Source organism: Protomyctophum bolini (genome assembly GCF_963924005.1).
Source record: "Protomyctophum bolini genome assembly, chromosome: 19".
In the NCBI taxonomy this organism is placed as follows: domain Eukaryota; kingdom Metazoa; phylum Chordata; class Actinopteri; order Myctophiformes; family Myctophidae; genus Protomyctophum; species Protomyctophum bolini.
Window position 1 is genome coordinate 19,513,011 of NC_137880.1, and position 24,697 is coordinate 19,537,707.

Genomic DNA, 24,697 nt, shown 5'->3' on the forward strand with positions numbered 1-24,697 from the left:
GTCAAGGAACCGACAAATTTATATGTATTTGTGGACTCAAAATATTTGGTTCCAGGGACCACCAGACCAGAAGCAAAGATTTGAGTAAATTTCTTTTCAAAATATATATATATTTCAAAGATTGAAAAAATATATCAGAAGCTTATAGCACATCACAAAGTGGTGCGCTATGAGCCTGTACAAGGCTCATAGATCTGCTACTTTTGAATAGGCAAAGTATTAATAATGGTTAAAGTGGTTACACAGATGCTTTCACTGTTTTCATTGGTTAAAGGTTTTTTTACAGGGACCCCATAAGAGAAGATTTGCCAACATTTTGTCAGCATTAAAAAAGAAAATCATATTCACACAACACACTGCAAAAGCAGCCATTAGAGCGAAGTGTGTTATTTGACAACCCCCTTAGCTGTGACATAATCACAATACACCGTAGCATAAAGCAAATATGGCAATATGAAAATTATAGACACGTCCCAATTAAAACTGTGGTTAATTAAGTAATAATAGTGGACAGGGAGGGAGTGCTAAGTGCTGTGAGGTGTTGGCATCAGTATGGCCAATATCACTGACCTTGACTGTGGTTGTTGTTTTATTATCAATATCAGCTGAAACCAGTGATTTTGTCTTTGCATATTATATTGTGTGCCATCTAGGCATCTACAATTTCCACTATTTTGGAAACATGTTTAAACACTAATTGATACATACCCAAAATAGCAATTGGGTTGTTTTATTAAGTTATCTATTATTCTCATATAAATCGATTGAATCAGATTGTTCGAATAGCTTTTGCACCCCTAAATCAATATTTAGGATTGTATATCAAGACAATGATGAAACACGTGCATTACACCCCAACGGCACACCATTTGGGAAGTACTGTAGCTAGTACTGTACTGTAGCTAATTGTGTGTGTGTGTGTGTGTGTGTGTGTGTGTGTGTGTGTGTGTGTGTGTGTGTGTGTGTGTGTGTGTCCGTCCACAGCCACGGTGTCCATAGTGGACGTAGACAACAGTGTGGAGGAGAAGCTTGTGGTGACGTCACCGGGTTCTGCTACTGGCCTCAACCTGAAGGACAACCAGAGGATCTACTTTGGAGGCCTGCCTACTGTTGGAAACTACAGGTACGCACGCACGCACACACACACGCACGCACGCACGCATGACAGACTGATATTTGTCACAAACGCGTGCACACCTGTATTGTGGACATGCATTATTTAAAATATATATCGTGGCTGTCGGGCAGAAACCTCTTGTCTCCATATTCTAACTTTTTGTAAATGAACGCCCTACTTACTTGACCATACTACTGTGTGTGTCACACACAAGCATCAAAAGCAGCAGCACCACGCTACTTTTGCTGTCATTGAATTTGAATCATGAATGGTTTTGGACGTATGCGATTTCCACCCGACACAGACCATAAACCTTACCGTCTCTGTTTTGTGAATTCAAATTCAATGCAATTTAAGCTGAATATTGTTATTGTGAATATGTTCAATATAAGTATTTATAATATTAGCACTATACAGTAACTCTACCACTGTGTGCGGTGAATACACCACAGCCACAGGTTGTTGAGTTAGTCGCTTGTCAGAATGATGTGCGTGCGCTATTCTGCGCTAATACTGTACTGTTATGTTTTATCTTTACAGCATGCAAGCCAGGTAAACAAAACAATTAGAGACTATAGTTTTCACATCTTACAATTTTCTCTCCGCTGCATAGTGCTTATGCTTATCACCTGCTGCATGCGGTTAGCCACGCTGATGTAATGTGTGTGTGTGTGTGTGTGTGTGTGTGTGTGTGTGTGTGTGTGTGTGTGTGTGTGTTTAAGAAAGAGATAAGAGAGGAAGTATTGCGTGTGTGTATAAATGTGTTTCTTTATCAGTGTTGTCCCACGCACGCTTATAGGCTGTTTTGAAACATTATTGTAATTTTTTGGTGGAATTTGACGTTTTGTCCATGCAACTCAAGACATCCACTTTTGAAGTGGAGTTTTCAGGATGTTAAGTTACAGAGCAATTGTTATAACTTGGGCACTGCAGCTTTTATGCAACTTCCTAAACAGTTGGTAAATAGACTCAATGGATTCATCCATTGGCCCATGGACCATACTTTAATTGGTCTCAAGTTTCGGTCGCTCTACTGTATGTACAAAGCAATGGACGAATGTTTGATTCTGTTGATTTCTGATTATTTAAATCTGAGATTGTCGGCCTACAAATAGAACTAAATGGACCCTTATACGTGTCCATTTGGTTCCATTTGCACACTCTCAGATTAGATTTTAATGTGTAGCCTACTAGCCCTTGATCTAGCCAATCCTCTAGTCTAGTACAGTGCTTTTCAACCAGTGGTCCTTGGTGGGGTCCCAGGTCGTCCCAGCTAAATGATGGAGAGTCGGTAACCAAATGAACCCTTATTAGATATTTAACTCTTGAGAGTGTAAAATGAAACCAAATGACCCTTACGGGTGCATTTGGTTTCATTTTAGGCTCTCAAGAGTTACATTATTGTTAAACATCGCTAATTTAAAAGATGTCTAGAGAATGTAAAATAATTGTTATTTTGATCAACCTTTGCCTGTTATCTCTCCTAATGGTACCAACATGAATACAGCATGGAATTGTGGAAAAAAACGATAATATAATATTCTTTAGTTTTGGGTCTGAGAGAGGCTAAATGTCATCAAATGGTGGCCCATGGCTCAAATGCTGAATACATAATGGAACTTGATATGTAAAGGTTGAAAAGCAGTATGCTTCAGCTCTAGTCAATTACGTGTAGGCTTCAGTGCTTTATTGATATGTATTTACAGTGCTATTCAAATGTGCAATGTTATGAAATACTTAACAGGGTGCATACTTAGTTTAGACTAGTCATTGGTTAGACATGGGTTAAGGTTAGGTTTAGGTGTGCTGCCCCGTTGGAGGTTAGGGTTAGGGTGAGGGTTTGAGATAGGTTGTAGACAAGGAAATGGAAGGAGCAAAACCTTGATTGAGAGTGAGTGAGTGACACTGTATGAAATAAAACTTGTCTTCCAGGTCTGAGGTGATTCTGAAGCGCTTTGCAGGCTGTCTGAGGGACATAGAGGTGTCCAGAACACCCTACAACCTTCTCAGTAGCTCTGACTACACTGGAGTTACTAAAGGATGCAATGTAGAGGTAAGAAGACTGACTGACTGACTGACTGACTGACTGACTGACTGACTGACTGACTGACTGACTGACTGACTGACTGACTGACTGACTGACTGACTGACTGACTGACTGACTGACTGACTGACTGACTGACTGACTGACTGACTGACTGACTGACTGACTGACTGACTCACTCACTCACTCACTCACTCACTCACTCACTCACCGTGCGTGCAACGTTTTTGAAGCAAGACAGATAATATATATAAAATGGAATAAAACAATGGAAGGTCAGAAATCTGGTGCTTCTTCACTCACCTTGTGAGATTGAGATGAATTTTCATATTTGATAAACAAGACTGCACAGTTTTCTATATATCTCTGTGCACACAGACCTTTTATATGCAAAGGTGCGCATGAACACACACACACACACTCAAGATTCACATTTTTTTATTACATCCCATTATACAAACTTATATGAGAGTAAAATCCTTGGGTTTCTCTCTCTCTCTCTCTCTCTTAAGTAAAACTTTTTGTGCACGCACACACACGCACACACAATCTAAGTAAAGACTTGGAATTGAATGTATGTAGAGTGGATTTCACAGACAAAACTGAGCTGCTGAACCCATTGTTATGATTTAATCTATTTTTTGTGCGTGCGTGCGTGGCTTAATTTCTTGTGGAGTAAAGAAGGCTTTACTGTAGTTGCATATCGTCACTGTCGGGTGTCGGACCTGTACAGTATGTCCAAAACTGTTACTAAATAATAAAAAATCACACTCGTGTGAAGTGAGGGGCGCTCTTATCATCATACATCTAATTTTGTCTAATCACAATTTGCGTCCTCATCTTTATCTTCAATGTTTATGTTTACGCAATGTTTGTGTTTACACAAACACTCAAAACTGGCCATTCATTGTCAATGGTTAGTATTAGGACAATGTTTGTGTTTACACAAACCCTCAAAGCTGTACATATGGTTTAGCGCCCCTCAAAAATTTGATCCAATGTAGTAATTATTTATCATCAAAATAGCAATTTTCTTTTTTCTTAAAATGCATACATTGAAATGTTAATGTTTAAAAGCTATCTCCGTCTCTTTCAGAACATTCACACAGTGAGTTTCACTAAGCCCGGTTACATGGAGCTGTCTGGCCTCTCATTGGCTGTTGCCACGGAGATCAGCCTGTCATTCAGCACTCTGACAGACACGGGGACCATTCTGATGGCAGTGGGCGGGGCCTCAGCCAGCAGCAGCCAGCAGGTGTGATTTCACATGATATACACTGTTTGTTTAGTGATTACAGTGCATTATAAACAAAGCTTATAATGTTTGTAGAGTGCTTCCACAGCGCTCTCTAGTGGCAACGTTTGTATTTACAGTGTGACAGTCAAATCTGTACTGCTGTACTGTACTGTATTGTACTGTACTGTACTCATTATTCAATTCATCAATTTTTAACTCTGTCACTGGTTCCATTTGGTTCCATTTTTACCCTCTCAGAGGTAAATGACTGTGACCCTAACCCTAACCCATAGCCAATTAAACCACTAATCCAGGCACTGCACAAGAATGATGCCACCAGGGGCTGTGATGGCCGTACAGCCGGAAGCTCCTTGCTCTGAATGAACTTGATTCCCACATTCTTAATCCCTTTTAAGCTGTGATGTTATTATTATGAAGTGACATTTTCCCTCCTTTAATTTCTTAAAGTTGTACTTTGTGTAATCGTGTTCCACTGTGGAGGTCTAGTGTCTGTTTGTGCTATTGACATTTCACTGAAACTCTGCACAACCCACAGACACAGAGCACACACCAGTTCAGACCCAAGAGGAGGCGCAGGCAGTCTGGAGAGGTGTGTTCAACACGCACGCACGCACGCACGCACGCACGCACGCACGCACGCACACATTCTTTCACAAGTGCATATTAATGAGATTTGCAATTGTTGGCTGCTGGACTGAGTGGATTGTCTTTTCTTCAAGACACATAATGAACCACATACACATACACGTGCGCACACACACACAGACACACACACACACACACACACACACACACACACACACACACACACACACACACACTTGCATGCATGCATGCCTAAAGGACTTCTCTCTACGTGAATGAAAAGTTTTCATAAGTGCATATGAATGAGATTGGAGTTGATTGGATTGTCTTTGGGCCAAGAAGCTTGGTGTGACACACACGCACGCACACAGATAGATAGGCCTAGATACAAGCATACACACATAATTGGGTCCCCGCTGAACTGACTTAGCTACTGTACAGTACTGTCCCCTTTCACTGCTCCCAAAAACACACACACACGTGCGTGTGTGTGTGTGAGTGTGTCTCATTCTGCAGTCAGTGCATATGCAGTCAATGCAAATGCTCCGCATAAGTACCTGCATATAATATTGCAAAAAATATTTGCCTTCCTGTATGTCTGTATACTGTATACTACAGTATATTGTGTGCGTGCGTGCGTGCGTGCGTGCGAGAGGACAGAGGGTTACTTCTAGCTTATCCATCATCACTGATCGTCGCTTGCATAAATCTATTTTTACTAACTATGCTGGCAGGCATCGTTGGCAGGTGTGTATGTGTGTGTGTGTGTGTGTGTGTGTGTGTGTGTGTGTGTGCGCGCTCCCAGGTGTGGCTCGTTTGTGTGTATATGTGTGATGCTTTGTGTGGAGGGAGAGGGGGAGAGAGAGAGAGAAAGAGGTTAAGCGAGGTTAAAAACACCATCATCTCAACTTGGCCCTGACTAATGGATGTTTTAGAGGGACAGAAATGGAGAGATAGAGTGTGGGGGGGTAGAGAGACAAAGAGACCACTGGAACAGAGGTGAATGGAAGGAGAGAGAGAGGAGAGAAAAAAGAGTGTAGTGTGGAGGAGAATCAGCTGAACAATGTGGAGGAGAGGAGAGTGGAAGAGAGAGGAGGAGAGGAGAGTGGAAGAGAGAGGAGGAGAGGAGAGTGGAAGAGAGGAGAGGAGAGTGGAAGAGAGAGGAGGGGAGGAGAGTGGAAGAGAGGAGAGGAGAGTGGAAGAGAGAGGAGGAGAGGAGAGTGGAAGAGAGAGGAGGAGAGTGGAAGAGAGAGGAGGAGAGTGGAAGAGAGAAGAGGAGAGTGGAAGAGAGAGGAGGAGAGGAGAGTGGAAGAGAGAGGAGGAGAGGAGAGTGGAAGAGAGAGGAGGAGAGGAGAGTGGAGAGAAGTAGTGAAGAGAGAAAGTATGGGGATGGAGAGGGCTAGAAAGACGAGGCATAGGTTGCATTAGAGGGAGAAGGTGGGGGAGAGAGAGAGAGAGAGATAAGGGGGGGTAAGGACATAGGAAGGGAACAGAGAACAAAGGAGAGAAGACAAAAGGCAAACTGTAAAGAGGAGGAGAGAGGTAAGAGAGCGATAGAGAGCTGAATAAAAAAGGGGACAGGAGGAAACGAGAGGGTGAGGAAAGAGAGGGAAGATGGATGACAGAGAAGAGAAAGGAGTGCGGAGGAGCAAAAGGTCCCGTCTCCGAGGGGGACGGAGAGAGGGAGAGAAAAGAGAATGATTAGAGGAGAGGAGAGGTCAACTGGGGAGAGAGAGAGATGGGGGGGGAGGGAGGGAGAGAGAGAGAGAGAGAGAGAGAGAGAGAGAGAGAGAGAGAGGGGGGGAGGGAGAGAGAGAGAGAGAGAGGGGGGGGGGGGGGGAGGAGAGAGAGAGAGAGAGAGAGAGAGAGAGAGAGAGAGAGGGGGGGAGGGAGAGAGAGAGAGAGAGAGAGAGAGGGGGAGGGAGAGAGAGAGGTGGTTTCAGAGGTACAATGTGGATGCTCGTTTACTTTCTCCGTTGTCTGAGCTTTTTTCAGGACTAACACTTTCTAAAATGAGATATATTTCAGAGACACTTGACTACACACACAGTCTGTAATCCTTAACCACGTGAACCCTATAGCTTCCCAGTTCTGCATGGGCATGTTCTATAATCTCCCCTTCTACATTTTGTTCCAAATGTGTTTAAAAACACCCTTAACCTCAGATCCTGTGCTTGACTGTGCTATGGCGTGTCTCCATTACGGACTGAGGCACGTGAAAGATGTCTTTTTTTTGTCCTTGGTGGTGGAACGATCTGCAGACCCGACTCAAATTGGCTTCACTAAATTTAAAGACATTTTTAAAAGATTACTCACCAGTAATTGTTCCTGCCTTACATTGTATTTGTTTCTACTTATATTTGACTTGTTCCTTTTATGTTTGTAAATTGTTAAAACATACATTAACCACTTCAGCCTTATGTACATTTCGGCAATTTGAAAATAGCCGATCTACAGTTTATACATTTTGAAAACATGGGAAATGGGACATTCTGCAAAATGAGCACTTTTAAGTACATTTTGATACCAATACTTTTGTACTTTTACTCAAGTAAATTTAGAATTCCAGACTTTTACTTTAATACTGTAATAATATAGTATTTCTACATTGCGGTATTGATACCATTACACTGTATACCAGCAATTCTTGGAAGATCCACTGTCTTACGAGGCATATTGAATGTAACCAGTTTGTTTTGCTGAAAGTCCTCAAGCCCGTTGACAATTTCTAAGTTCTCTGTTCACACCATTTTACAGCGTTTCATACCGCTTTACAGCATGTGACAAGCTGTGAAAGCAGCCCTCTTCTCCCCATGTGTCAATGCATGTATATTCACTCAACACACTACTGCACATCCACCACACAGCTACCGATGTTGGACAGTTTATAGCTGAAAGAACACACGCGCACACACAAACGTTTGTATTACTACTAGAAGCTTGCGCCTAGCGAGCACGCCACACGTCTATGTGGCAGTGCGATCTGAGTGACACACACACACACACACACACACACACACACACACACAAACTGTACATTTGAACAAAGGCAGACAGCGATTTGTCTTTGGGCACTGAGTGTTTATTTCCGTGCTGGGCAGGTTATGTTGTTACTTGTTGTTGTTGTTGTTTCCCCATGAATATTGTGTGTCTGTTGCACCGCCCCTCTGTGATTGGCCATAGTAGTGAAAGGTAAAGGCAGTGGCGTATCAGGGCCACAAAGCACAGGCGTAAACGGCAAGGTCTACAAAGTTGTGCTCTTCTGAATTATAGATATTTGGGGCGGACATACAAATGGAAGGACAGCAATTATTTTTCACCATTTCAACAGTAAAGCCTCAGAGTTATAGGAACTCCAACTCTAACCAAACATCTAATCTCTCCAGAACCTGTCGGCAACTCCCATTGTAGAGGAGGGCTTTTTTCCCTTTGTTTGCTGATGGGTTCCCAGATTGCTAAATAATATCTAATCCTAGTCCTAACCTAAATCTTTTCCTACTTGTAAACCTAACCCCACCAAAGTGTTTGCTTCACCATAAAACATCCATTTCTCTGTCCTCACAATGTCTATTTCTTGAATTCTGCTATACTAGGTTAGATTGGCCCTCACAAGTATAGTAAACACACACACACACACATAATTTGAGACCACGTGGGCAAACTGTTTAAAATTGGTGCACTGCCCCAGTCGTCTCCAGAACCAGAACAGACTTGATCCTGCAACCGAAATCTAAATTACAACCATCCCCTCCATCCTGACATCCTGACATTAGACACTTCAAAAGGGAAGATGATTGGAATGGTTATACGTGTAGGTACAGGATTGTGTGTGTGTGTGTGTGTGTGTGTGTGTGTGTGTGTGTGTGTGTGTGTGTGTGTGTGTGTGTGTGTGTGTGTGTGTGTGTGTGTGTGTGTGTGTGTGTGTGTGTGTGTGTGTGTGTGTGTGTGTGTGTGTGTGTGTGCGTGTGCGTGTGTGCGTGTGTGCGCGCGTGTGTGTGTGTGTGTGTGTGTGTGTGTGTGTGTGTGCGCGCGCGTGCGTGCATGCATGTGTGCTCATATGCTGCATGCGCTTGCCTCTGGGTCGTGAGTATTGTGAACATGCAGTTCTTAGTATACACCCACACACACACACACACACACACACACACACACACACGTGTCTGGTACTGTATACTGTCCTCTTGGTTAAGCATACTGTGTGCACACATGCAGACATGCGTGCATGCATAGGGCCATGTACTGTACTTATTTCTATGTCTCATGCTGGCACGTATCCCCCCCCCCCCCCCCCCCGTGCGCGCGTGTGTGCGTGCGTGGGTGCGTGCATGTGAGACAGCGCAGCGAGAGAGGCGTGTTGTAGCTACATCTCAGTTCAATTTGTCCCCGACCTCAAATTGAAATTCCATTTTCAGGTGGTAAATTGTCTCTCACTTCACCCTCTGGCACACAGTGAATTAAAATTCAAATTAGCCTGACCCCCAGTCTGTCGCTCCATAGCACCTCTCTCTCTCTCTCTCTCTCTCTCTCTCTCTCTCTCGGTCTCGTCTTGCTCTCTGCCCTCTCATCTCTTCCCCCCATTATCCTCTCCTCTCTGTTCCTCACATCCTGGTTATCCTTTGGTTCTACTCTCTTCCCTGCTGCTGTCCATCTCATCTCATCTCAGCCCTCCGGCCTGCACATTGCCCAACGTGCGCACGCACACACACACACACACACACACACACACACACACACACACACACACACACACACACACACACACACACACACACACACACACACACACACACACACACACACACACACACACACACATCCACCCATCCATCCATCCATCCACCCATCCATCCACCCATCCATCCACCCACCCATCAATCCACCCATCCACCCTTCCATCCTTCCTTCCTGCACCCATCCATCCATCCTCCATGTAAAGTTGTAATAATAATAATAATGTCCCCCTTCAGCCATTCCTGTCAGTCATGCTGAACAAAGGCAGCCTGGAGGTGGTGCTGTCCCCAAACGGCCACACAAAGCGCAGCCTGACCCGCCGACTGGACCAAGGCATCCTGCATGATGGGAGAGCACACTCGCTGCGCATCGAGAGGCTGCCTGGCAGGTTGGTGTGGGCCACGTGCCCTTTGAGGAAGTACTGGCGTCAGGATTTACTGTAGAAGGCATTTGTAGAACCTTTTCTCAGGTCAAAATGGGTTAAGTCCTAGTGCCAATACCACAATGTGGAAATGCTCTGTTACAAGTAAAAGTCCAGTATTCAAAATTTATTGAAAAGTGAGTAAAAGTACAAAAGTATTCAAATTATATCGCAATTATGCATGTTATTAGCAAAAGTAAATTTCAAGTTTTCCTTTCCTTTGAAAGTAGTATATAGTTCACAGTATACTATAGGGCTGAAGTGGTATAATAAGGGCCTTTCTGGGCGGTGGAGGTGAGCGGGCGGGGTCGACATATACTGAGCTGCATTCAAGACACTTGCCTTGTGTCTGACACAGCTTTGATGGATGTGTTCTGCCCCCCTCCCCCTCCATCAAACAAAATGTTTGGTCAAACCATATGGGCTTTCATTGGAAATGCATTGGAGCGGCCATTATAAACACAGACACAAGACAAACACAAGACAGGTGTCTTGAATGTGTGAACGCAGCCCAGTAAGGGCATATGTCGACCCCACCCGCTCACCTCCGCCCCACCCCTTCCTGGTGCTGCGGCCATCTTGGATCCTTAACACAATAAACAAATGGGTAATAATGGGTGATAAAATTCTAATCAACTAATAGTAATTAAAGTTTTCAAATAACTGTTAGTGGAGTAAAAGTACAATATTTGCGTTTGAGATGTAGTGGAGTAGAAGTAAAAAAAAATATATACTCCAATAACTTCAGTACATGTACTTAGCACTCCAGTCAATAATGTTGTTTTCTCCACATAAGTGCCTAATTGTGTGTGTGTGTGTGTGTGTGTGTGTGTGTGTGTGTGTGTGTGTGTGTGTGTGTGTGTGTGTGTGTGTGTGTGTGTGTGTAGAATGTTTGCAGTGCAGGTGGATGAGGAAGCGAGGAGGGAGGTGGGTCTCCCAGATGACCAGCCACTCACCTTGCAGCGTCTGTTTTTGGGGGGATTCCCCGCTGTCGTGGAACTGACCACCAACCGGGTCAACGTTCCCTTCCAGGGATGCATATGGAACCTCATGGTCAACGCTGTGTAGGTCATCCCTCATCCATTCATGCACAGTCAAATCTCTAACACAGTGGTTCCCAAAGTGGGGTCCCAAGAGAGTTCCAGGGGGTCCCCAGCTAAATGATAATTAGGAACCAAATGGACCCTTGTGGGTCTGTAACTCAGAGAGTGTACAAATGGAACCGAATGGACCCGTTAAGGGTCCATTTGGCTCCATTTGTTACACTCTCATAGCCTAATGCATGTGAAATTGGGGGTCCTTGAAATGAAAATGGTTGAGAATCACTGCTAGAGACATACAAATCTTCTCTTATCTTCCCACTGGCATGTCTTTTCAAATGGGGTCCGCAGGCTAATTAGTGTCAGTTTGGGGGTCCTTGACTACTCCATATTTAATGTAGATCCACTACTTTTGCTATTTTTTTATTTGAGGTTTCACTTTCCATGCACCCAACAGAGACGATATGGTTTGCTATCATGGTTTGCTAAGGCAGTAATAATGTGGTTGGCAATTGTAACATAGTGATGTGATGGTTGCCTTCCATGAATATATTTAGAGAGAGAAACAAAAACATAAATTTACCCAATGAAACCAACTTAATTACCGCTTAATAGTTTTACCGGGCCATCAAAATGATTTAAATTATTATTTCAAAGTCATAATACGTTTTTGGGAGAACAAGCAATACTTTTATTCCACACCATTTTGTGTTTTATTTTTCGCCACCTGAAATTGGAAATTATTTTGGTCATAATTATTTTGGTCATATTTTATCTGTGTCACCACAGAGCACATATCTTCCTCGTTTTAGGGGGCTTGAATTGTCCAAAGTCGGGTACGGATGATTTCATCGGCTAGTCAATGGCGATCGAATCGAACTGAAACCTTGCCTAAATACACATCACGTACAGAAAGTATATATGTCTAGGATACCTTTGGATACTTTGGGCCTATAATGGCATGCCTAAAATGTTGTCTAACGGTGGTGGATGGCTTTATTTTGATGCTCTGTCTAGAGTAACCTATGAGAATAAATCCCTGCTAATTTTGTTTGTGTGAAGCAATGATGATGATGATGATGATAAACCAGTGTCTCTCTCAGCAGTAATAGACCTGTCCAGTATCATAAACACACTCATAACTCAAATGCTTAGACTCATATTTCACCCCTGTGTGTGTGTGTGTGTGTGTGTGTGTGTGTGTGTGTGTGTGTGTGTGTGTGTGTGTGTGTGTGTGTGTGTGTGTGTGCGCGCGCGCGCAGCGCGTGTGCGTGAGAGTGATCTTTGTTCTGCCATATGACCTCATTTCTAACAGAGGTCACTTTTGAAAACTCATAGTTGACACTGTTATTCTTCAATATATTCATGTCTGCCTGTCTGCCTGCCCTTCCCCTCCTCTCCTCTCCCCCCAGTCTCTCAGACTTCTCCCAGCCTGTGTCGTTTGAGAACGCTGAAATAGGTCAGTGCCCCAACCTGGCGCCCCCTCCCCCGCCCGCTGTCCTCCCAGACGAAGGGGAGGAAGAGGAAGAGGAGGAGCCTAAACCAGCCCTTCCTCCGACCCAAGCACCCGCCACGCCACCACCGGTGGTCGCTACCGTAAGTAGTGGCGCACACACACACACACACACACACACACACACACACACACACACACACACACACAAATACACACACATGTAAAACATGTAATCTAATATACTCACGTTTTATCACTGACACCAGCACCAGTATTCACACAAATGTAAAACATAGTGCAAGCATAATATAAAAGTATTAACACATACCAAACCTCCTGACTTTCACACAGAGACACACACTCGCGTGTGCGCACGCACACTCACACGGCTATTTCTGTGTGATAAAGGGCAGTGATGGCCTCGCTGTGTTAGCTTAGCGCTCCATCACACAGCAGTTGCACAGGCCATTAAGTCTGCTTTATTGTGCCTTTAGCCCTGATCCAATGAGCTAGACCTCTGACAGGCTATCATACAGCAGAGTGCAGAGCCACGCCGCTGCGCTACGCTAGGCTAGCTCTGCTGCCGCACGCGGCTTTATGCTTTACGACCTCACTGCCGCCATAGCTCTCCAGGTTAGCATTTAGGTGCCAAGCTAAGAGGGCTGACAAGGCTGTTAGTCACTGCATAGGCTGGCAGTAGTTCACCTGCTTCATAATATATAGACCGGCCATAGGTTAGCCGTCAGTCAGCTGCTAAATGAAAGCACTGAACTGCAGTTTGTCATGCAGTACACCGCCACAGCGCTACAAAAGCCAGCTATATTTCTCATCTGCTGTTCTAGGTGTGCCACAGTGCTACTCTGCCTTATGCAGGCAGGCCACATGTTGCTAACAACCCCAGATTGATGAATTTGTATTTTAATCAGTATCCATAATAGGCAGTTTTATATTCAATTCATATGCACTAATATGCTATACTACAGTGTCTGCATTCTCAGAAGGAATTAGTCTTAATAGTGCTAAATAGACATCCTAATAGAACTCCAGTGGAGCGGGGAGGCACAGGCTCAATGGGAATTGGGAAGCTTGGTTTACAAATAACCTTGTGGCCCCATGGCCATAACTTACTGTATGTTACACTTAAACTTTGTCCATTGTCACTTAATCAGATTTTGCACAGTTCCTTAAAAGCATAGTATGTAATGTTGCCCTCTATTTATTACAAAACAGTATATAGTATTGTATACATTTGTACACATCATATCTCTCTAGCAGCAGCAGTCATCAGTGTGGGGGTGTCTATACCTGCAGAAACACATTACACTCTCGCTGTATTTTGCTCGTTTGTTTTGGTTGCCCCAACCTTCCCTGTCTACCATAACAAACTGTTTGTTTTGGTTGCCCCAACCTTCCCTGTCTACCATAACAAACTGTTTGTTTTGGTTGCCCCAACCTTCCCCATCTACCATAACAAACTGTTTGTTTTGGTTGCCCCAACCTTCCCCGTCTACCATAACAAACTGTTTGTTTTGGTTGCCCCAACCTTCCCCGTCTACCATAACAAATAGTGAAAACACCTAAATACTAAATCCAGCGGGAGGGCAATGTGTTTCCGTAGGTAAACACCACCACACTACTCCAGTGGCTGATGGGGAAACGTGGAGAATATGTAATGGTTTGTTATGTAAACAGTTACATATTAAGTAAATTAACTCTAACATGTTATAATAGGCAAATGTAGACAAACATTTGGCGAGAATACAGAAACATTTGTCAAAGATTGCCGTGCTACGAGCAAACAACCATGACACAATGAGAGCTTTTTGAGGCTATTTCGGCTAGTATATCGATGCACAATGAAGTATAATATAGGTTTCAATGATTTATCAGAGTCAGAGCTATAACCTCAAGCCTTGTGCATTGAAAGTATTCTGAGAACAAATCCTAATAATATGTTTGTGAGCTGTTTGTCATGTCATCTTTGGGTACATGCTGACCTGGGGGCACTATGAGTGTCACGCACGCTGTAGCCATTCTGATTGGCTGTGTGGCCATCATCACTAACCTCTGCTGTCCCCTCCCACTGACCCCACGGCCTATAGGAAGCCACGCTCCCTGCTCCCCCTGCGCCCACTGTAACCTCGGCTGCTGCCCCTCCCACGGAGCCTGCCCCTGACATGGTACACCACACACACACACACACACACACACACACACACACACACACACACACACACACACACACACACACACACACACACACACGTACGCGCACACACATGAGGGTACCCTACCTACCCTAGGGGACACAGGGAGGGTTCCCTACCTACCCTATGGGACACGGGGAGAACATGAGAGTACCCTACCTACCCTAGGGGACACAGGGAGGGTACCCTACCTACCCTAGGAGACACGGGGAGAACATGAGGATACCCTACCTACCCTAGGGGACACGGTGAGGGTACCCTACCTACCCTAGGGGACACGGGGAGAACATGTGAGGGTACCCTACCTACCCTAGGGGACACGGGGGAGAACATGTGAGGGTACCCTACCTACCCTAGGGGACACGGGGAGAACATGAGGGTACCCTACCTACCCTAGGGGACACGGGGATAACATGCAAACTCCACACATGAAAAGGCCCTTTCTGTGGGCGGAGGAGAGAACATGCTCCCACAGTATCAACCACCTGTGTAAAAGAAAGAAGAAGAAAACAATTAAAACATCATCCAAAACCTATGGGGGGGGGGGAGAAATTCACTTCTGAGCTCCATGTTGTGACCAGTTGCAATGCAAGAGAATAACGTCCAACAACACACACACACGCACGCGCGCACGGACACACGCACACACACTCACACGAACAGTAACACGCTCGCGCGCACAGACACGCACAGACATTATACATACACACATAGGCATACACAAAAACTTGTCTGAATGACTTGAGATTCTATTGACGCGACCTCCAACCAAAGGCAAAGCCCTCTGTCTGAATAGGAGCCTGTCTGCCCATTGTTAGCTTAATGGAAGCATGGATGGATGGGGGGGACCAGGAGGAGAGAAAAACCTAAGATGACAAGAGAGAGAGAGAGAGAGAGAGGGGGGGGGGGGGGGGGGGGGAGAGGGGGGGGGGGGGGAGAGAGGCTGGTCCTGCTGAACAGAGTGACGTCCTCCTTTTGTGATCTTTAATGGAAAGGCCGTGGAAAGAGGACGGTGGGCACAGAGAGGAACGAGTTTCCAGAACGAACTACGTCTCCCTTTTGTTAGTTATAGGAGAGTGGAGGGGTGGAGGGTGGGGGTGTATGAGGATGAAGAGAGAGTGATAAGAGGTGTGCAACGCTCGTTACAAAGCAAGGTCACGGTACCAGGGAGTGTATAGCATCTTGTTCATCTGGAACGCACAAACGCACGCGTCCACACACACACTAACTTTATGGTTAACCCATTCTGACCTGAGATCAGATTCATACGAGGTTTCCACTGGACAACACACTGGTCTGATGAACCCATTCTGACCTGAGATCAGATTCTAAAAATGTCAGTCGTTCTTTGATTTTTCAAAAATAGCAGACCTACAAGCTCGTATCGCGCCACTCGGTGGCGCGATATGAGCTTGTAGATCTGCTATTTTTCAATAGCTAAAGCATAACATGATGCCAACACCAAAATGGGTGCCCGGTCAGAATGGGTTAATATACACACTCACAAAAACACTGGAGGAATCACAGCAGCCTTAAGGCTCATACATACATACTAGTTTTTGGTGATAGGTTATCACCGTTTTAGGTGATAGCTTATCGAAAACTGGTGTATGTATGAGCCTTTAGTGGTTACTTAGCAGTACCTGAGAGGGGAGGGGAGGGGAGGGGAGAGGAGAGGAGAGGAGAGGAGAGGAGAGGAGAGGAGAGGAGAGGAGAGGAGAGGAGAGGAGAGGAGAGGAGAGGAGAGGAGAGGAGAGGAGAGGAGAGGAGAGGAGAGGAGAGGAGACAAAGGAAGCAAGTGAAATGTAAACTGGAGTGCAGAGAAGAAAATAAGAAGTGAAGAAGAGGGAAAAGCAAATAGAAGAAGAGAAATGTGGTTGAGCGGTTGAGCTGAGAGGCTGTACATGTTACAACAGTGACACAGTGTGGTCACAAAGTGAGCTACACTCACATCACACGCTTCAATAGAGGAGAGAGAATAACAGGAAATCAAGTAAATCAGAGAATAGTAAAGAAAAGTACAGGGGAGTAGAGTAAAGGTGGGAGTAGGAAGGGAGGATAAAAGGAAGAAAGAGAACAAAAAGCAAATGGATTGGGATTGGTGGAAAGAATGATGCCACCCATATCCCGATGACTCTCAGTAATGGCTCTATTACTGATGTCATTGTTGATCAGCTATTTTCAAAAGATTTTTATACATTTATGATTTTTTTACATTTAAAATGAGTAGACCTGCTTTCTACCTTTGTTACTACTTTTGTTACATTCTAATACCAATCATTTTACACAAGTAAATGTTGAATTCCAGACTTTTACTTTTACTAGTATTTCTACATTGCAGTATCGATACTGTTACTTATGTACACAAATATTGAAGCAATATTACACGAGAGGGTGTTCTTTATCAACGATAAAGAAAACCTCTTTATCAACGATATCAAGATCAATCTATCTTTATCAACGATAAAGAACACCGTCTCATGTAATATTGCAATTATACAGTTACAGTTTAACAGTTACCCTTAAAACTAAGATTATCGCTCAAAAATGATATTATTTTAATGACAGAAGTAGCCAATACGACCACAAAGGTCCCAAGAAACTAGCTAGCCCAGCCACCGAGTCTGCTGTGCTCTGGGAGAAAAGCACGGCTGAATTCTTTGTTTTGATTAGCCGTTCCAATATCGTGGTTAAATCACGGCTATAGAAAGCTGTTTCAACCAATCCGATTGCTTCCTCGAAACGACCTGTTGTATAATAGTACTTTTTGCACCTCTGCTGACGCGTGTCCATTTCCCAGGATGCGTGTGGACCAGGCCTGGCTGCAGCCATGGAGAAGGCCTATCAGTTCGGACTCACAAAGAACAGCCACATGAGCTTCGCCTTCGACGACGCCAAAGTCAGAGAGAAGTATGCATCTCAGTCACCAGCCTGCACTGCATGGATTAATTAACAGAATATTTTGTTCCGACTATGTAATAAATACCAAATACACTGCCAAGCAAAGTATTAATCGTGTGTGTGTGTGTGTGTGTGTGTGTGTGTGTGTGTGTGTGTGTGTGTGTGTGTGTGTGCTTGTGTGTGTGTGTGCTTGCGTGTGTGTGTGTGTGTGTGTGTGTGTGTGCGTGCGTGCGTATTAGGCTGATATTTGAGTTTGAGCTCAGGACTAAGGAGGAATCTGGACTGGTTTTCTACATGGCCAGATTCAACCATGCAGACTTTGTTACCATCCAGGTATCTATCTACTGCTCCGTCACTCCTAACCTCCATTGTATTATAACATACAGACAGACTTTGCAAAGTTTGGGCTAACCCAATAAAGGGGATGCGTTACGATCTGAGACATGAAAGAAATCTAACATCTAGCCATTTCTCTCTCTCTCTCTCTCCTCAGATAAAGGATGGCCAGGTGTGTCTGGCCTTTGATCTGGGTAATGGGAACATATCTGCCTGCGTTCCTCTCTCCATCAGCGATGGGACTTGGCACAAGGTGAGCTGGCTCATTCACTCACTGTCCATTCATTTTCCATTCATCCCTTTAACACGTTTGCTAGGCTTTCAGTTGTGTTCAACAGTTTTTACCTTAGGTCACATTTTCATACACACATTTGTAGGCCTCCTGTCACCTATTCTTCTCTTGCTCAGTGAGAACTGAAGCCAGCCTCCACTGTTAGTCAGTCAGCTGTCCTTGACAAGTGACGGGCCATAATTCATGTCATGTTTGAATAAACCAAGAAAGCTCACCTGAACCTGAAATATGCTGTGGGGACTTCAGACTTTAATTTAATATAAAATCTGGGCTTGTTTTGGTACAAGATAGAAGCAGTCAGAGTTCATGTGCATGCAGGGAACAGTGACACACTGCAGGCACACTGAGGACATTATACTGTAGGATAAGACGTTTTGGGCTTCTTTAATTTTGTGTCACACAATATTTAGCTTTTTAAAAACAAATCACCCTTAAGTGGTCGTATTTGTTTATGACAAGGCTTACAATGATACTTGGTGTTGGTTATTATTATATGTTTTATTGTACTTACCTCTATCCTCACTGTGTTTAATGTTTCGTCTGACATCAGGTCAAGGTGTTGCGTAACCAGAAGAGAGGTCAGCTGTCCGTGGACAATAAATACAATAAATTGATATTCAGTCCTAAGAAGGTACGTTACTGTCTCTGTTAGCCTTAATAATAATTAGTTGTACACTGGTGTCATGCACTGAAAAATAGACAATCTACAAGCTCACAATCGCAACGCATGGCAGTGCGACCCGTTTTGAACGAATATTGCCTATTCTTGGTGCATGAAACCTGTGCACAACTGCAAGTATAACATAATTAATTACAATTGCAACCACACACATAAACCACATGACCTGCATGATATAGTTAGACTCAAGATAAATCTGTGTACTCCAGTACCCAATTATCTTCGTGGCTGTTAGTACTACCCATACTGTCTGTATAGTTAGTTTAACTTAGTTTAAAGGAAGTGTAAAATAAATATATTTTAAGAATTTCTATTTGTACAATAATTATCTCTCTCTCTCTCTCTCTCTCTCTCTCTCTCTCTCTCTCTCTCTCCAGGCTGACTTGCTGGATGTGGTGGGAACGGTTTATTTGGGTGGATTGCCGCCCAACTACTCCACCAAGAGGATAGGACCGGTAATTACACACACAGGCACGCAGCCACGCACACACACACACACGCACACACACACACACACACACACACACACACACACACACACACACACACACACACACACACACACAGACACAGACGAACTAGAAAACATTCTACAGTAAAGCTATTGTGTGTTTCTCTCTGTCTAGATTCTCTACAGTATCAACGGCTGCATTCGTAACTTTAGGATGTCTGGACATGGTGTGAGCCTTAAACCATCGGTTCCAGGTAATGCATCTATTCATCTATTCTATAGACTAGAGTCCATTGTGATCCTATCAGCCTCATGACACTGTGTCAGTGGTTGGTGGTTGTATCATGTATGATAAGCTTAGTTTGATGCATGTGTTCCATAACGTTGCTGTTGGATGGAAACATCATTATGGTCATAACATTCATGTTCAAATTATTCAAAAATGGCAAAAATAGCAGAACAGTTTGTTCCGACAAGCCTATTTCTGGAGAAGAGATTTGGGGCCCTATCTTGCCTAAACTTATTTGCCATTTGTTACTATTTTGAAAAACATTTTAATAGTTCAACTAGCCGATCTGCATCGACGCAGATAAGGGGTAAGATATAACTGATGTAAAAATGAGTGGTGCGAGTAGTATAGACCCCTGAGGGACTCCGGTCTATAGGGAGGTATATAGGGATTAAGTGTGGGATGAAATAGCTAAAACAGTTGATCTAAATAACGTGAGTTTGTAGATTAGCTATTACATTTTAGAATGTCTTGGTACTTTTACTCAAGTCATATGGTTGAACGCAGGACTTGTACTACAAGTACAGTATTTGTACATGGTGGTAGTGAGTAAAACATCTGGACGCTTCCTGACACCAGCAGAGAAACAGAGTATTTGTACATGGTGGTAGTGAGTAAAACATCTGAACACGTCCTGACACCAGCAGAGAAACAGAGTATTTGTACATGGTGGTAGTGAGTAAAACATCTGAACACGTCCTGACACCAGCAGAGAAACAGAGTATACATGGTGGTAGTGAGTAAAACATCTGAACACGTCCTGACACCAGCAGAGAAACAGAGTATTTGTACATGGTGGTAGTGAGTAAAACATCTGAACGCTTCCTGACACCAGCAGAGAAACCGGTATTGGAACACTTCAACGTGGACATGGCCACGCCCACTGGCAGTCACATGGTGGGAAGCTGCTTCACCTCCACAGAGACGGGGACCTATTTCCATGGCAGTGGCTTCCTCAAAGCAGGTGGGCTTCCTGTTCTACTGTGGCTGCAACACTTCGTCACAGTCATCCATTATTAAAAGAATAATATTTAATTTGGGAAGCAACTCCGTTTAATATCCATTCTGTGTGTGTGTGTGTGTGTGTGTGTGTGTGTGTGTGTGTGTGTGTGTGTGTGTGTGTGTAGTGTCGACCTACAGAGTGGGTCTAGATGTCAGTGTATCTCTGGAGTTCAGAACCAGCAGAACTAACGGGGTTCTGTTGGCAGTGAGTAACCAGGGCAACGAGGGACTGGGCCTGGAGATCAATCAGGGAAAGGTGCGTGAGCGTGTGCGCACGCGCAAACACACACACACACACACACACACACACACACACACACACACACACACAAAGCCTATCCCAAGTCCGTAAGTCAACCTGATATTGGGTTAACGTCCCCAATATCCCCTGACGGCACTGATGCCACATTCAACGAATAAAAATGATTCATCAAGTAACCCAATCATTTGAATGCCTCCCAGCTTGTTATGCCTGTCTAACATACAGTATTCCACAGGACAGGTTCAGGGTTAATTTCCATATAACGCTAAGGCTCGGTTTGAGGTTTCACATTCAGGTTCTCAGAACCTCATTTGGGCCCTGCTCAGAAGGTGCTGCTAAACCTCAGTTCTGGGAACTCAAAACTCAGAACTTTCCAAATAAATGTTCTCTATTATAGCAAGAATATCAGATCTACAAGCTCACCGCACACTGTGATGTGACACATTGTGAGCTTGTAAATCAGATATTCTTTTAATAGTTTTTTGATGACGTACCTCTCCCTCTAGGGGGGGTTCTGGAAAAAACTAAAACAAACACCATCACGGGACTTAACAGGTTCTGGAAGGTTTCAGGTTATGAAAGGTTCGGTGCTTCCCTTTGTAGTCGTAGTAGCAGAGTGAGAAACCTCAAACCTGTAAGGGTACATTTAGTTCTTCTATCAATCATTTAGCTGGGGACCCCCTGGAACCCCTCAGGGTCCCCTGGGTGTTCCCGCACCCCACTTTGAACCACTGAGTTAATTAACATTCTCTGTGCCCCCCCATCCCCCCAGCTGCTGTTCCACGTCGACAACGGAGCCGGACGAATCACAGCCGAGCACGAGCCAGAGGGGGCGGGCCTGTGTGACGGGCAGTGGCACTCGGTCATTGCCAAGAAGCAGCGCCACAGGCTGGAGCTGGAGGTCGACGGCAAGAAGAGCCAAGCGGAGAGTCCCAATGCTCGCTCCAACGCCTGCGACACCAATGACCCCATCTACGTAGGGGGACACCCTGGTACGTAGAACACCCTCTCCCTCGCTCACAAAATGGCCCCGTCCGAGGTCACATACTAGTGACGACTATGGTGCTGACTAATATGGTTAATGACTATGTGTAGCATGTAGTATGTTAGTATGTGGTTTCTCATTATAGAAATAAAAAGAATGGGTTGCACACACCAAGACTGCGTTTTAGTTTTTATCTTTGCTATCCCTTCATCAGTGTCCGGCTGGATAGCCGGATAGCCGAAAATGGATAGTAGAAACGTCTGTCATTGATCCATCACCATCATGCAAGAATAAAAACGAAAAGGCAGCATTACCTTTATTTCTATAGTGTGATTTGAACGGGTAACGCACCATAAGTCAGAGCGCGTGTGCCGTGGTCACAAGGAAAGTTTTCTATCACTATGTGGTTTCGGACACGTCAAATCTCTCCCGTCTTCATTGTATTTATTCATGTATTTTCTACCTGAATCACTCACTTAGGGCACCTCCTCATCTCTTTCTCTCTCTCTCTCTCTCTCTCTCTCTCTCTCTCTCTCTCCAGATGGACTTCATCAGGCAGCTCTCTCCACCAGCGCCTCATTCCGAGGCTGTATGAGAAACCTAAAGATTACCAAGGGCGGCAAGACCATGGAGGTCCACTTCAACAAAGGCCTGGAGATGAAAGGAGTCCAGCCTATGTCCTGTCCTGCTCTCGCTGCCTGAGCAGCACTCTGCATCACTGCTTCTCTAAGGACCCCCCCGGATTAGTATGAATTGTGGCCACGGACCCCCTTAACTCTGAGAGTGTAGAAACAACCAAATGTCAGTCACTACCAATAGCTGGGCAGCCTCAGGGACCCCTGGGGTTCCAGGACCTCACTTTGAGAACATAGTCAGTAATAGAGTAGTTTAATTCTCCAAAAGATATGATAAATGATGCAAGCAAACAAAAATGTCATTTGTAATCAAAGCTGTGCAGTGTGATTACATTTACTAGTCTATTTACTTGTCTTGTCTGTTGAGGGTTATTTTTCATATTTGTGCGATTAAGTGAATGAATACATCACAAGTGCAGTACTTTGAAGTGGAGGAACAGAGGAAATGAACTCTGGAAGTTTTTTTTAACCTGTTTCATGTAGGGCTACTTAATTACACTTAATTACAGCCTAATATATTTTTCTACTTTGTATCTGTGTCTCTTATTGTTCTACAGTATTTACATGAGTGGTAGCTTCCTGACTGCAGTGCCTTTTAGAAGCATGAAATTGTTCTCGGGGAGTAACCTTACATCTCCATATTTCAATTAATACTACAGCAATGGCATCACACAGAAGTTGAAAAAATAGCCAATCTACAGACATGCTGTGAGCTTGTCGATCTGCTAGTTTCGCTCTTTTTTAAAGAATTTAAAGTTGAAGTGGTTAAAGTGTGTCTTGAATGTTTGACCAATGATATATGTTAAATAACTATTGGATCCATTGGAACACAGGTTGTTCTCTTTTTTCCCTCCCTTCATTTCTGGATGTTCTCTAGGCCTCAATATTTTACAATTGATTGGAAGTATTTTGTTTTTGTCTGTCATCTTCTTTGGCAAGACAGCTTAACAGGATTGTGTTTACTGCATGGCGTGGTTTAGAATAATGTATAAGACAGTCCCTACTCCCTTTAAATATATTTCTGTTGGCATCAGACTGAATATTGTGTTTATTTAAGCAGAACGGTAATGTTACGGTATGTCAAATTATAGACTATAGTTTTGTTATTGGCGGGGGGGTGCGTTAAGAAATACAATTATTTTAGTGTCATCAGAAATAGATTTGGCCATGCAGCAATATACGCTTAATTATAAGTTGTTCAGTATATCTGAATGCTTGTCTTGACTGATGGAAGATTTTCCATATTGTGCAGCAATATAGAAGTGTAATGCATTAAATCATAGAATGAAATAATTACGTTGTAAATCGTAATCGAAGTGTTGAGGGCAGTGCCAATGCACATCTCTTCGTTACTCATTTAGAATTAGCACAATTATGCTTTGGTAGAGATTTCAGTTGTGCAGTCCTTGTCATTAAGCCAGGGACTCCAAATATTGGCAGGATATTTTAAATAATTGCTCTAATCACACCAATGTGAACATTTGTGATGTTAGTTTCATAGTGTGTGTAATTTATAACTTTTTTACTTACTCCTTAAAGTCAATTTTATTTATATACTGTAGCACTTCAGAGAAAACTGCTTTACATACAGAGAATAAAAGCAGAAATAAAACAAGGAAGTTCATACAATCAAGACTGCAAATAATACAGGGCTGAAAAACGTCAGAACGAATACCATTTAATCTGCAAAAAGTTTATTCAAATAAGACATAAAAAACATAGATAAAACACATTTAAAACAAATGTCATTAGTTAAAGTTACAATGTGCGACGCCTTTTCCATGTAGTTATGTTCAGTTTCCCCACCCTTAGGAGAACAGGACAGCCGTCCGTGGATTGTCCTCTGTAGAGTGTGGGGAAGCAACTAACATTCAACAGTGTCCTGATAAGAGGAACAGAGACCACCAAAAAACACCTTTAAAAAGTCTACGAGTCTTCATGCCACGCTCTGAGCTTGTACACTGACATTTTTGAATAGCAGATATAACAATAGTTGTTAAAATCTG

At 43.8% G+C, this 24,697-nt stretch overlaps 2 protein-coding genes across 2 annotated transcripts in view; both read left to right on the forward strand.

Moving 5' to 3' along the window:
- Window positions 1–23,984, forward strand: part of LOC308334085 (laminin subunit alpha-2-like) — a gene marked incomplete at its 5' end in the record, with an annotated part of 28,656 nt that extends 4,672 nt beyond the window's left edge. Inside the window, 18 exons of the mRNA XM_080790673.1 lie at window positions 985–1,123; window positions 3,050–3,170; window positions 4,258–4,416; window positions 4,955–5,008; window positions 9,972–10,123; window positions 11,044–11,220; window positions 12,609–12,792; window positions 14,755–14,832; window positions 17,660–17,769; window positions 18,000–18,093; window positions 18,254–18,349; window positions 18,939–19,019; window positions 19,445–19,522; window positions 19,694–19,772; window positions 20,643–20,771; window positions 20,935–21,065; window positions 21,844–22,063; window positions 22,598–23,984. Of these exons, the coding sequence (XP_080646799.1) occupies window positions 985–1,123; window positions 3,050–3,170; window positions 4,258–4,416; window positions 4,955–5,008; window positions 9,972–10,123; window positions 11,044–11,220; window positions 12,609–12,792; window positions 14,755–14,832; window positions 17,660–17,769; window positions 18,000–18,093; window positions 18,254–18,349; window positions 18,939–19,019; window positions 19,445–19,522; window positions 19,694–19,772; window positions 20,643–20,771; window positions 20,935–21,065; window positions 21,844–22,063; window positions 22,598–22,758 (2,243 nt within the window). The 3' untranslated portion in view covers window positions 22,759–23,984. The remainder of the gene's footprint in view (window positions 1–984; window positions 1,124–3,049; window positions 3,171–4,257; window positions 4,417–4,954; window positions 5,009–9,971; window positions 10,124–11,043; window positions 11,221–12,608; window positions 12,793–14,754; window positions 14,833–17,659; window positions 17,770–17,999; window positions 18,094–18,253; window positions 18,350–18,938; window positions 19,020–19,444; window positions 19,523–19,693; window positions 19,773–20,642; window positions 20,772–20,934; window positions 21,066–21,843; window positions 22,064–22,597) is intronic.
- lama2 (laminin, alpha 2) overlaps window positions 1–24,697 on the forward strand; it is a 266,769-nt gene that overhangs the window by 197,093 nt on the left and 44,979 nt on the right. The window lies entirely within an intron of this gene.